Below are 14,381 nucleotides of genomic sequence, written 5' to 3'. Positions count from 1 at the left end.
TGGTGGCTCCACCCCATTCATGGGTGGAGTGCATGGGTCTCCAGCCTGCTGTGGGCATGCCTAGGCAAACTCCCTGTGCATGTTCCCTTATCTGTACAAAACATCTGGTGTAAACACTTGTGGGCGGGGTCAGAGGTTCTCCAGGGACCCTTCCCTATCTGCCTAGGCCTTTGTCCGCCTCCTGCCTCTAACATCACCAAATGTGTGGACATCTTCATCTTGGACTTCCCAGCCTTCATAACTGTGAGAAATAAGTTTGTTTGTTTATAAGCTACCCAGTTAATGGTATCTTGTTATAGCAGGCCAAACAGACTAAGATAGAAAACATCATATTTTCACTTTAAGTATCTTTTTATATTTTAAAAAATTTTACGGCCAGGTGCAGTGGCTCATGCCTGTAATCCCAGCACTTTGGGAGGCCGAAATGGGTAGATCACTTGAAGCCAGGAGATTGAGACAAGCTGGTCAACATGGTGAAACCCCATCTCTACAAAAACATTACAAAAATTAGCCAGGCATGGCAGTGTGTGCCTGCAGTCCCAGCTACTCAGGAGGCTGAGATGGGAGGACAGCCTGAGCCTGGGAGGCTGAGGCTGGAGTGAGCTGTGATCATGACACTCCAGCCTGGGCAAAAGAGTGAGACCCTGTCTCTATAAATAAATAAATAATAAAAATAAGAAATTTTATCAGTACAAATTTAAATGACTATTTTATAGCCACCTTAGGGATGTACCATAATTCATTTAAGGTGACTAACACTACACTATTCTTTATTGCTAGAATTTCGAAAACAAGATGGTCTACTTTTTCTGTAAAGTGGTCAGACTTCAATGATAAGAGAAGGATCATTCATAAGCCGGTATACAAAATACTTCCAGCTTTCCAAAGTAGAATATGAATTTGGTAATGCTGGGCAAGGTGGCAGAGCCCCAGCAACAGAAAGTGATTGGCACGCAGGTAGTAAAGAGAATTTACTGACAACAGCACAGGCTTAAAAAGTCAAGTTTTCTTAGACAGAAAGAACGTTGTAGTGGGGCGCTTCAGCAAGAGAGGACTGAGTGGGCCTCCGTGGATTTTCCTTAGGGGTATTTGTAGACCTTAAAGCAGGAACTTAAGGGTAATTTGGACCCTATTAGTTTTGCAGGTCATGATAGATGATTACATTTGTAGACATGTTGGTGCCTTGATGTCCGCAAAGCCTGCACAATGAGTTTCGATATGCATGCATTCAGGAGATATATAGAAATTCTAGCTACTTATACATTTCTGGGAAAGCAACCTGGTAACCAGATGCTGGCTTTAGATAACAGGGAAGTCTAATTGCTTCTAAATTCCTCAGATAAGGAGTTTTGCCTCTGGATGGCCTGCTTGATGACCACCAGGTGATCTTTGCTCTCTTCATTATACATCTAAATTCCTCAGCTAAGGAGTTTGCCTCCAGATGGTCTGCTTGATGGCCACCAGGTGATTTTTGCTCACCTCAGGTAAGTATGTAACTATATCAGATACCTAATGGAGCCTAAGGAACACAGGACTCGACTCAAATATTAAATAGGGGTCAGAAAGGGGATCTGACTACATAGATGCCTAGAATAAAATAAGCAAGAACTTCTTACAGAAAAGAGTGAGGAGTTGGAAGGAACTGCACAGTTAAAAAGAAGAAGGTTATAATTTGGGGCCACTTGGACTTTTTAAACAGTTAATGGTAATTCTGTTAGTAGTAAATGAAGAAGAAAACTGATATCCAAATCTGGGATTTTAATACATTGGGTATGATAGGTGAGATCTTTATAAACCTGAATTTCTGGCTGGGAGCAGTGGCTCAAGCCTGTAATCCCCACACTTTGGGAGGCCGAGGCGGGTGGATCACCTGAGGTTGGGAGTCCGAGACCAGCCTGGCCAATGTGGTGAAACCTCATCTCTACCAAAAAATGCAAAAACTAGCTGGGCGTGGTGATGGGTATCTATAATCCCAGCTACTTGGAAGGTTGAGGTAGAAGAATTGCTTGGACCCCGGAGATGGAGGTTGCAGTGAGCCGAGATCACACCACTGCACTCCAGCCTGGGTGACAGAGTGCGATTCCATCTCAAAAAAAAAAAAAAAAAAAATATATATATATATATATATATATATAAATATATATATATATATATATAAAATTATCCAGGCATGGTGGCGCATGCCTGTAATCCCACCTACTTGCGAGGCTGAGGCAGGAGAATCGCTTGAACCTGGGAGGCAGAGGTTGTGGTGAGCCAAGATTGCACCACTGCACTCCAGCCTGGGCAACAAGAGCGAAACTCCGTCTCAAAAAAAATAAAAAATAAATTAAATAAACATGAATTTCTTTTTTCTGTTTTTTGTTTGTTTTTGTTTTGTTTTTAATAGAGAAGATTTTTTTTTTTTCTAAAAAGAGAAGAAAATAAGAACATAGAATTATTCTTAGGTAAATAACCCTCAGGCAAAAAACAAAAACAAAAAAACAACAAATCTTTAAAAAATGGACAAAGGACTTGAACAGACATTTCTCCAAAGGAATACATAAAGATGGCCAAATAAGCACATGAAAGGATGCTCAATATCACTAATTGTTAGGGTAATGCAAAACAAAATATAAAATAGCACTTTATACTCCTAAGAAACAAACACAAAGCCAGCAAACAAGTGTTGGAGAGACTGTGGAGAAATTTGAAACCTCGTGCTTTGCTAATGGAAATATAAACTGGAGCAGCTGCTTGCTGTAGAAAACAGTATAGCTCCCCAAAAATTAAATATAGCATTAGCATATGATCCAGCAATTCCACTGCTGAGTATATACTAAAAAGAACTGAAAGCAGGGATTTCAACAGATATTTATATCCCAATGTTCATAACAGCATTATTCGCAATGGCCAAAGGTAGAAACAACCTAAATATCCATCAACAGATGAATGGAAAAACAAAATATGGTATATATGGTGGGGACCTACAGGAACCTCAGAGTTGGTGTTGATAGTGACAGGAGGCAGAGAAATTTAAGGGCAGGTCCCTGACAAAACCCCACCCTCAAGCCTAAAACCATGGCCCAAAGTGAGAACTTCTATTCTTGTTTTCCTGCTCAAACGTTACCTTTTCCTAAACCACCCATGCCCTCACCCCGTCCCATCCTGTGCCTATAAAGACCCTAGATTCAGCTGGCATAGAGGAGAAGCAGCTGAATGTCAGGGACTACAGCTAGACATCAGAGAGAAGCGGCTTGACTTTAGAGGGACAGTCTGACAGTGTAACTTTGGAGAAGAATCCAGCCAGAGACGGCTGGACTTCTGGGGAAGATTACCTACCCACCTCTCCATCTCCTTTGCAGCTCCCCTTCCCACTGAGAGCCACTTTATTGGCAATAAAATCCCCACATTTACCATCCTTCAATTCGTTCGTGGAGCCTCATTTTTCCTGGATACCAGAAAGAACTCAGGAGCCACAAGTGTGATACAAAAGGCTGTTACACTGGCCCTTTGCCCTCACTGGGAGAGGGCAGTTGCCTCACGTGAAAAGGCCAAGGGCCAACTGAACTGTTAACACTTAAACCATCTGCAGGTGGCAGAGCTAAAAGAGCACTGTAACATGCCCTTTGGGGCTTTGGAGGTCACAGGCACCTCCCCTAGATGCTGCCACTGGGCCTGCATAGAATTTGCTCCTGCCAGTGCCCAAAAGCGCTTGCCCTGGCTCCTGCACCCGTTCACCTGAGCGCTCCCCTCCCACAGGGGGTGAACGCTGCAGGTCTGAGTGAGTGGAGTTTACCCTTGCCCACACCAAAGCAGTCAGCTGGTTCCAGCACGCATGTACTCTAGTTCTCACCTTGTTTGCTCACACACTCCCTCCCTCGAGGAGAGCGGTGGGCTGAGTAAATGGGGCACCTCTGTCACAAGGTGTCAAGTAGGTCAGGGAACTATCTGGCTTCAGTACGAGGATTATTATAAACTGAAGATATTTTAGATTTAACAGATGCAGAAAAAAGCCCTCTCAGAGTTTCCCTTATGTGACTAAGCAGCAAGTTCTAGGAAATGAGGCTATCAAACATTGCCTCTTGAGGTGGGTCGACCCCCAGGAAGACTGAGAGTAAGCCTACTATATAAATGCCCTCTTGAGGAATGGCAACAAGCAAAGAGAAGGATCAGTGGCACCTGCATTTAAAAAATTATCAACATAACAAAATTATCAACATAATCAAAAATGTTATCTCCAATTTGTTCTCCTAAAAACCCATTTGTCTTTCCTAAACAAACCTAGTTGCTCTTCCCATAGAAGCTTTTTCTCCATCCTCCCTTTCCCCATAAGTTATGTATGTAAGCTTTAACTTTAATCACTTGGTGAGCTTGCTGCTTCTTTTGTTGCATTCATATGCATATAAATAAACCTTTTTTCTCCCGTTAATGCTTTCTGTCAGTTTAATTTGCACTCTCCCAGGCACAACATAGAGGGTAGAGGAAAAGTTTTTTCTCCGACATATGCCTATAAGGAAATATTTTATTCAACTTTTTTTTTTTTTTTTTTTTGAGATGGAGTCTCTCTCTGTTGCCCAGGCTGGAGTGCAGTGGCACAATCTCGGTTCAATGCAACCCCTGCCTCCCAGGTTGAAATGATTTTCCTGGCTCAGCCTCCTGAGTAGCTGGAACCACAGGTGTGTGCCATCATCCCTGGCTAATTTTTCTATTTTTAGTAGAGATGGGGTTTTGCCATGTTGGCCAGGCTGGTTTCAAATTCATGACCTCAAGTCATCCACCTACCTTGGCCTCCCAAAGTGCTGGGATTACAGGCATGAGCCACCATGCCTGGCATATTCAACTTTAAAAAGGGAGGAAATTCTGACATATTCTACAACATGGATGACTCTTAAAGACATTACACTACGTGAAAGAGCCAGACACAAAAGAAAACTATTGTACCATTCCACTTTTTTCGGTTACTTTAGTATAGTCAAATTCTTAGAGACAGAACATAAAACAGTAGTTGGTTGGCAGGGGATAGGGAGAGAGAAGAAAGATCAATTATTGTTTAATGAGTAGAGTTTCAGTGTGGGATGATAAGAAGATCTGTAGCGACATGGTGGCCACGTTTACACAAAAATGTACATGTACTTAATGCCACTGAACTATACACCTAAAAATGATTAAAATGGTAAATTGTGTGTTGCGTGTATTTTACTATAACTAAAAAAAAAAAAAACAAAAAAGAGATCTACAGACTTTTAGTGTTTTTACTCTTCAGCTAAAATGAAGTATGAGGGTGGAAGAGAAAGATAAAGTTCGAAGTAGTTAGGTACCAGTTGCCCTCCACAAATACAGCTGACATCTACAGCCCCAAATGAATATTACAACCAAGACAGAAATAATAATGTTCCTTCATCCTTTGGGAGAGCACCCTCTAGAAGAGTATTGGGAATTCCATATTTGTAAGATTTGAATGCATTTTTAAAATCTCAGAGTTTATAATATTAGATAATATCATTAAATAAATTATCACAAGAGTCCATTAGCAATACAAGGAGGGCAAACAAAGATTCAAGCCCGTCCTGATCAGTGGGTGTAAGTGTTCATCACTGTGGAAGGGAGAAAAAGAGCCAATACCCTAAGAAAGCACATATAATGATTTAAAGAAAATAAAATACTGTTTAGGCAAGAAACATTAGGGCTGAAATAGTCTTACTCAATGCCGGTTTGGGAGCCTATAGAGGTTACCTTTACAGCCTACATGAGAATTGGCAAAACAAAACAAAACAAAACAAAAACAACAACAACAACAACAACCATTTTTATAGATTTTAAAATATGAATGTTGGCCGGGCGCGGTGGCTCAAGCCTGTAATCCCAGCACTTTGGGAGGCCCAGACGGGCGGATCACGAAGTCAGGAGATCGAGACCATCCTGGCTAACACAGTGAAACCCTGTCTCTACTAAAAAAAATACAAAAAACTAGCCGGGCGAGGTGGCAGGTGCCTGTAGTCCCAGCTACTCGGGAGGCTGAGGCAGGAGAATGGCGTAAACCCGGGAGGCGGAGCTTGCAGTGAGCTGAGATCCGGCCACTGCACTCCAGCCTGGGCGACAGAGCGAGACTCCGTCTCAAAAAAAAAAAAAAAAAAAAAAAATATGAATGTTAAGTAAACTTCCAGAGCAAATATTATAAATATACATTAGACTGTTTCATTTATAGCCTTAAAAGTATATACATTAAAATAAACTGATATTTCAGGTTGCCTTTTATTTCCGTAAACAGAAAATTTACTTTTTATGTTAGAGAATGGCTATTGCTGAATCAGTAATGAGAAATAAAAAGAGGGAAGTTAGAAAATTTAACATAGATTTAGTAATCAGGCTATTCATTCTTCGAATTATAAGCACTGACTATTGTTTTAAATAAGCCTCTTAAAGAACACTTTAACAGATAATAGAGTAAGTGGTTATGTCAGAGACGCTTGAACCAGAGCAACTCCATCTTGAACAGCACTGGGTAAAATGAGGCTGAGACCTACTGGGCTGCTTTCCCAGATGGTTAAGGCATTCTAAGTCACAGGATGAGACAGGATGTTGGCACAAGATACAGGTCATAAAGACCTTGCTGATAAAACAGGTTGCAGTAAAGAAGCTGGTCAAAATCCACCAAAACCAAGATGGTGACGAGTGACCTCTGGTCGTCCTCACTGCTACACTCCCACCAGCGCCATGACAGTTTACAACTGCAATGGCAACATCAGGAAGTTACCCGATATGGTCTAAAAAGGGAGGCATGAATAATCCACTCCTTATTTAGCATATAATCAAAAAATCACTACAAAAGTGGGCAACCAGTAGCACTCAGGGCTGCTCTATCTGTGGAGTAGCCATTCTTCTATTCCTTTACTTTTCTAATAAACTTGCTTTCACTTTACTCTATGGATTCGCTCAAATTTTTTCTTGTGCGAGGTCTGGGAACCCTCTCTTGGCATCTGGATTGGGACCTCTTTCCAGTAACAGTTATATTGTGAAGAACATCAATATAAACTTATGAGAGGGATTTTTTTTAAACTTAATGTTATGCAAATGACACTTGAGATAAGAATAAAATTTTGAGTGACAGTACAGATTCAAAAATTGCTATATCTCAAACAACCTAGTTAGAAATGAAGATGATATATTTGGAAAACTGTGTTAAATGATCAAAAAGTGATTCCAGTGATAATGTAGATATTGACATTAAATATGCACTGAAGAATTCAAATAAAATTATATAATTAAATATGAGAATAGGCAAAAAAAAATTAACATCTTACAGGTTTTCAAACTGACTGTTTAACTAAACTTATAAAGTAAATATTGTAAGTATACATTTGACCATTTCATCTATAGCCTTCAAAGTTTACATATGAACTGGTATTTCAGGTTGCCTTTTATTTGGGTACATAGAAAATTATCTTTTAATAGAAGAAAACAGAACAAGGGAATTTTTATGAATATTCAGTAATGTTTCCAATTTGCTTCACATAACTGAGTATGTATGCTGTTTGGCGTTAAGCACTGACAGATATGAGAGGCACTGGCAAATATAGAAAGTACCAACGTCAATGGAGCACACCAGATTCCATGTGACCTCTTTCCAGAGGCAACCAGGCATCATCCACATATTCCAAAAACATCTGTTCTCTGGTACATTGCCCAGGGTCCTCTATAATAGTGAATCCTCCAGGGTCACATAAATACAACCAGCATAGCACCTTGTCCAAGAGAGGAAGCCACCAGCATTTGCACGAGGGGCAAAGTGAGGAAATGTCTAAGGGAGGCAAGGGCAGAAACACCCTCTATCTGCCCACTGAGAGAACACATGAAGCCACACTTTGCACATCACAACAGGAAAGGTGCCAACCTCAGAGAGGAGAGCACCACGCTGCATCTGAACATATTACTAAGCTGTCTTTTTAAAAACATCCCCATAAGTAAGTCTGTTTCCATTTGCCTAAAAGTTAATTTGGGGCAGGAAATTAAAAATATATATATATATATTTTAAAGTCCTTAATGAAGGATTCCAATTAGTGACTGCCTGACTATAATTTTATTAAAAATAAAGTTTATTGGTGATATAATAGCAAAGGCAAATCTATTAAAATATAATGCTCTTCACTGGGCACAATAGTTCCTGCCTGTAATCCCAGAACTTTGGGAGGCCGAGATGGGAGATGGGAGATGCTTGGCCCCAGGAGTTCGAGAGCAGCCTGGGCAACATGGCAAAACTCCATCTCTACAAAAAAAGGAAAGAAAGAAAAAAAAAACTAGCCAGGCATGGTGGTGTATGCCTGTGGTCCCAGCAGCTCAGGAAGCCGAGGTAAAGGATTCATGGAGCCTGGGAGGTGAGGCTGCAGTGAGCCATGAATGTGCCACTGCATTGCAGCCTGGGTGACAGAGAGAGGCTCTGTCTCAAAAAAAAAAAAAAAAAAAAAAAAAAAAAAAAGAAAGAAAATTATATATATATATTACAATGCTTTCCCACCAAATTATAAATAAATAGTATCTCAAGTGTAAAGATAATTTTCTAGAGTTGAGTGCTTTAGCATCATACATAACACAGAGAACAAAGTGGGTGACCAAGATATAAACAACAATATGTATGTACTGAATTGGCCTTGATTTTGCCTGATAAATAAACTGTGTAAAAAATATACAGCTGTGTTTCCCTAGGGAATTTTTTTTTTTTTTTAATTACAAATGTTAAAAGAACTCTCCTCTGAAATGAGAAATTGAAAAAACATCACTAAAAAAGCAAAGCAAAAAACCCCTACAACAACAGCAAGGCAACTGCAGCTTATTGACCCCCATGAGAAAATGTGAAATACAGAAAAGACGAGCTTACACTTATAGCTAGACACTGGATGACACACCTTGTAAACAGTGATGACCTATGGAAAGGCTCATTTAAAAACAAACAAAATTGAAGTGGCATGAGTTAGACAGAGACACAGACAGGTGAGGAGAGCAGAAGGGGAGGTGTGGATATCTGTTCTAATCTCTTACCACATTTTCAGAGCAATAGCCATATGGCTGTGCCTCCTGGGAATAGATATTCCTCCCGGATCTTGCCTCTTGAGATTCGGATGGTTCATTATCATGCAACCACTGTGTACCAAAGTGAAGTTCCTTCAGGGAGGGCACAGGAGTGGCCTCTTGAATGTGTGACAAGGGATACAACTCCATGGACTGAGAGGGATCTTGATATAACTCATATTCTTCATCAACAAGCATTTCTCTTTCTTCATCCATTTCCTGCAATCTAGGAGTCAGAAATTCATGCATCTCCCAGGTCTCCTTGCTTTGCTCTATCTCTTTTTGTTGGGAATGGAAAGATTTCCCCAGATCTAGAAATGGTTCATCCACAAGTTCTTCTTTAAAATATGGTTCATCTCTAAATCCCTATAAATAAAAGATGCAAAAAATGTGAAGTTACGCCTGTCCTGAAGCTGCACTATACAGACAAACTGGAAAATTTTCAAATGCTGGCGTGACTGCCTATGCCAAGGCACAGCTAACATGCATAGCTCTCCACAGCAAACATGGAGAAACACAAGCTTACCTCCACAATCCTCAACCCAGAAGAGAGACAAACAGTAAATTATGAGGCAGAAATCTGCCCTTGGCAAGGTGAATGATTTTGCTAAAACGTTCATTATACATTAACCACCTGACAATTCTCCACTAGAAGGAGGAATTTTGTTAAACTCTTATACTAAATATTTAACACATAAAAAGTAGTACATAAGTATACATACACTTCAAACTATTATGTAAGAAAGAAAAGACTTAAAAGGTCAGGATTTTCAAGCTTAAATAACCCAAAATAAATTATAACTATCTGAATGTTCAGAAAACATTCTCTATAAACTAAAGATATGGGGAGTATGTCTCCACTTTGAGTATGACTCTTTTATAATAATAAAAATTAACAAATCTTATTTTTCATCTGTGTTGAAAATATATAATACGAAGGAATGAATACAGTATTTTTAAATTAATTTATATTTCACTAATCAGAAGAGCTAGTGCATACAACTGAAACTAAATGTGCAGAAACTGTGTGGGTTCCCGGCTAAAACCTGATATATAGATTTGCTCAGACCATGACCTATCTCTGGGGAACCTCTGGGTGCTGGGCATAATGAGGTCCAGTTCTTTCTAAGAGATCAAATAGCTTTCCTATTTTAAGTCCTATTCATTACTACCAAGTGTAAATTCCTGGAATAAATCTATTCTTTTCTATCGCCTTCTCCTTGCAGCTAAACATAATAGTAGGGAAGCTTTTAAATACATACAGTAGGGTCGGGCATGATGGCTCATGCCTGTAATCCCAGCACTTTGGGAGGCCAAAGCAGGAGGATCCCCTGAGTATAACAGTTCAAGACCAGGCTGGGCAACATAGTGAGACCCTGTCTATAAAAAAAAAAAAATTTTTTTTTTGGCACCTGTGGTGCCAGCTACTTGGGAGGCTGAGGCAAAGAATTGCTTGAGCCAAGGAGATGGATGCTGCAGTGAGCTATGATCACACTACTGCACTCCAGCCTGGACAACAGAGCAAGACACCATCTCAAAAAAAAAAAAAAAAAAAATACAGTATACCAAATACTGCAACCTGTGTTTTTTCTTTAATGTGCTTAGAGGATGTATTTGAACACATCATATGATTATGAAATTTTTTTAAACGTCTGCACTAAGAAATACAATAGACATTACAGAAACACATATCATCTTGAGACACTGTCTACATATTATGCAAAGAATATCACTAGACAGTTGTTATCAAGTAAAGCAAAACCATACTCTAACTGCAAAGAGCAACATAAGTATAATTCCTTTTAAGAATAAAAAAGGAAAGCTTCAAAATACATTTTCTAAAATTAAAGCATAAGGTAGGGTTTGACTAAATAACTCTTCTTTAGAAAGTATTCAATATGAATATTTTTTGTGTGGTTCCATTTTTATAGCATTTTAAATGTAGGTCTATTTTCAACAATATGTTCTACCATCCAAAATTTTAGGAATACATTAGTGTATGTTTGTTCTTTCAAAATGCTTTACATCTTGCCTTTATCATTTAGAGAGGCAATGTGATACGGAAGGAAAGAATTTAGTTTTAAAAAAATAGGCCGGGCGTGGTGGCTCAGGTCTGTAATCTCAGCACTTTGGCAGGCCGAGGTGGGCGGATTACCTGAGGTCAGGAGTTCGAGACCAGCCTGGCCAACATGGCAAAACCCTGTCTCTATTAAAAATACAAAAATTAGCCAGATGTGGTGGTGCACACCTGTAGTCCCAGCTACTCAGGAGGCTGAGGCAGGAGAATCACTTGAACCTGGGAGGCAGAGGTTGCAGTGAGCTGAGATCACACCACTATACTCCAAATTGGGTGACAGAGTGAAAGTCTGTAAAAAAAAAATATATATGTGTGTGTGTGTGTGTATATATACATACATACATATATATGTGTGTATATATACATATATATGTATATATACAATGAGGCCAGGCGCAATGGCTCATGCCTGTAATGCCAGCACTCTGGGAGGCTGGGGCAGGCAGACTGCTTGAGCTCAGGGGTTTAAGACCAGCCTGGGCAACATGATAAAACTCCATCTTTACCAAAAATACAAAAAATTAGCTAGACGTGGTAGCACATGTCTGTGGTCTCACCTACTCAAGAGGCTGAGGTGGGAGGATCACTTGACCCCGGGAGGCAGAGGTTACAGTGATCCCAGATCCCACCACTGCATTCCAGCCTGGGTGACAGAGGGAGATCCCATCTCAAATAAGAGAGAGGGAGAGAGAAAGGAGGATTAGTTCATTTATCTATTTAGCCAAGGGATGGGGACAAGTTTTTGTCTTCTTTATGTCTTTATTTATATCTATTTAGCCAAAGGATAAGGACAAGCTTTTGTCTTATTTTCTTTTGTATTTTTTCTACATAGAAATTTCGGCTCATAGCAAATCATTCAAATGGGAAATAAATTTACTAAATACCTTGGGAGCTTCGAGTATTAAAGATGAATTTATATCATGAATTGTTCCTGAAAGTTCAGTCTTGTCTTCATTACTGCTTGAATGTAAAATATAACAACTTTCTTCTTCTTTATTATCTTCCTGAAAATATAAACCACATTTATTTATAAATAAGAAAATATTGTGGGGTGAGGGGCAAGGGGAGGGAGAGCATTAGGACAAATACCTAATGCATGTGGGGCTTAAAACCTAGATGATGGGTTAAGTGCAGCAAATCACCATGGCACATGTATACCTATGTAACAAAACTGCACTTTCTGCACACACATCCCAGAACTTAAAGTAAAAGAAAGAAAGAAAAAAGAAAAGAAAAAAGATTCATTCGTGTAAAAAAAAAAGAAAGAAAATATCTTGGTTTCAAACTGTTCAGATTCTCATCTTTCCATTAACAGCAAACACACAACACAAAATTTATTCAAATTGTTTCATTAGAACAAACTTTCTTTAATAATTAAAAAGAACTCCATATTCAAGTCAGAGCTTCCCAAACTTTTTAAAGTATTTCTTGAAGAAAAATCACTTTCCCAGGAATAGACCTTGTATATATAACTAAGTACCAGGCACAAATTTAAGTACTGTAAATATATTAAATATATTAATTAATACATTAATATATACTCTAAGACATGGGTCTTCTTATTAATCCTATTTTACTGGTGAGCAAAAGTGGACACAGTAATTTGCCAAACATTACATATACCAAAATTTCAACCCTGGCTGTCTGGTACTAGAGCCTGTATTCACAATTACCATGCCATGCAATCCTCATCTCTTTTTTTAAATTGAGACAGAGTCTCGCTGTGTCACCCAAACTGGAGTGCAGTGGTGCAATCTTGGCTCACTGCAAGCTCCGCTGCCCTGGTTCAAGTGATTCTCCTGCCACAGCCTCCGAAATAGCTGGGACTGCAGGCGAGCACCACTTTGCTTGCCAATGTTTTTGTATTTTTAGTAGACACGAGGTTTCGCCATGTTGGCCAGGCTGGTCTCAAACTCCTGATCTCCCAGGTGATCTGCCTGCCTCTGCCTCCCAAAGTGCTGGCACTACAGGCGTGAGCCACCTCATCTTACAGATGAGCGAAGTGGAAGCTGATGAGGTTGAATAACTGGCACAAGGACACGCAGCCTTGCAAACCACATAACTAAGCAAAAACCCATAGCTGTCTGGCTCAAAAGTTTTATTGTCAGTTCTGTTCCATTATTTCTGAAGCTATAATGCAGTTTTTAAAGTCATTTCAGCCAGTGCATGGTGGCTCACATCTGTAATTCCAGCACTTTGGGAGGCTGAGGCAGAATCATCACTTCAGCCCAGGAGTTCAAGACCAGCCTGGGCAACATGGAGAGACCCATCTCTATTGTTATATTAAATAATAACAATAAGTCATTTCATTCATTTTTGGGGTCTGGTATATTTGAGGCTGCACTTATCAACCTGTCACGTAGGTTTTAAGCCTCTTTTTTAGAAAAGAGTTAAGATGAAAATATATAACATGAAGTGTATAGATATATACATACCATATATATATAAATACAAGACTTAATACAAATAATTTGTTCTAATCACCATTATATATTTACAGTCTTTCTGCTCTACCCTGACTTTGGATCTGTAAAATTGGATTAACAAGAGGAGGTTGCAGTGAGCCGAGATTGCACCACTGCACTCCAGCCTGGACAACGGAGTGAGACTCTGTCTCCAAAAAGAAAAAAAAGTGTAGCTCTGTGGCATCCCCCACCCCATTCCAACTCTCTCTCACTCCTGCTTTTGCCATGTGAGTGCCTGCTCCCGCTTTGTCTTCTGCCATGAGTAAAAGCTCCCAGAGTCCTCCCCAGAAGCAGATGCCACCGTGCTTCCTGTACAGCTTATAGAACTGTGAGCTAATTAAACCTCTTTCTTACAAATTGCCCAGTCTCAGGTATTCCTTCATAGCAATGCAAGAACAGCCTAATACAATGAACACATCTATCTATATTTACCTATCCATCTGTCTATACATATGAGCACTTATAGTATGTTTTTTGTATGTTAAGTTAAAATATTTCATAGATTAAAGAACTGGAGTTAAAAAAATACCTTAGGAATTCTCTAGTCTTGTTCAGTCTTTTCAAAGATGAAAAAAAATAGGCTCAGAGAAGTGATATACCTATTGACCAAATTACTAGTATGATGTTTCTCAAAGTATAAAATTCTGCATCAGAATTACATAGGTGGCCCATTAAAGAAGCAGATTCCTGAAGAGCGTATCAGAATTACTAAATGAGAACCTCTGGGAGTAGAACCTGGGAAACTGCATTTTAATTATCTCTCGGGTGATGCTTATATATATTACATATCTTT

At 39.5% G+C, this 14,381-nt stretch overlaps 1 protein-coding gene across 7 annotated transcripts in view; it reads right to left on the bottom strand.

Annotated features, from left to right (window-relative positions):
* PATJ (PATJ crumbs cell polarity complex component) overlaps window positions 1-14,381 on the bottom strand; it is a 426,007-nt gene that overhangs the window by 289,703 nt on the left and 121,923 nt on the right. For 6 of the 7 annotated variants that reach the window (XM_050752580.1, XM_050752940.1, XM_050752817.1 and 3 more), the window contains 2 exons: window positions 12,008-12,127; window positions 9,017-9,412 (listed from right to left, as the gene is read on the bottom strand). In XM_050752580.1, coding sequence (XP_050608537.1) covers window positions 9,017-9,412; window positions 12,008-12,127 — 516 coding nt within the window. The remainder of the gene's footprint in view (window positions 1-9,016; window positions 9,413-12,007; window positions 12,128-14,381) is intronic. The other variant, XM_050752911.1, reaches the window with a different exon arrangement.

The sequence above is a fragment of the Macaca thibetana genome, chromosome 1 (genome assembly GCF_024542745.1).
Source record: "Macaca thibetana thibetana isolate TM-01 chromosome 1, ASM2454274v1, whole genome shotgun sequence".
NCBI lineage: Eukaryota > Metazoa > Chordata > Mammalia > Primates > Cercopithecidae > Macaca > Macaca thibetana.
This window is presented reverse-complemented; position numbering and strand designations above follow the sequence as displayed.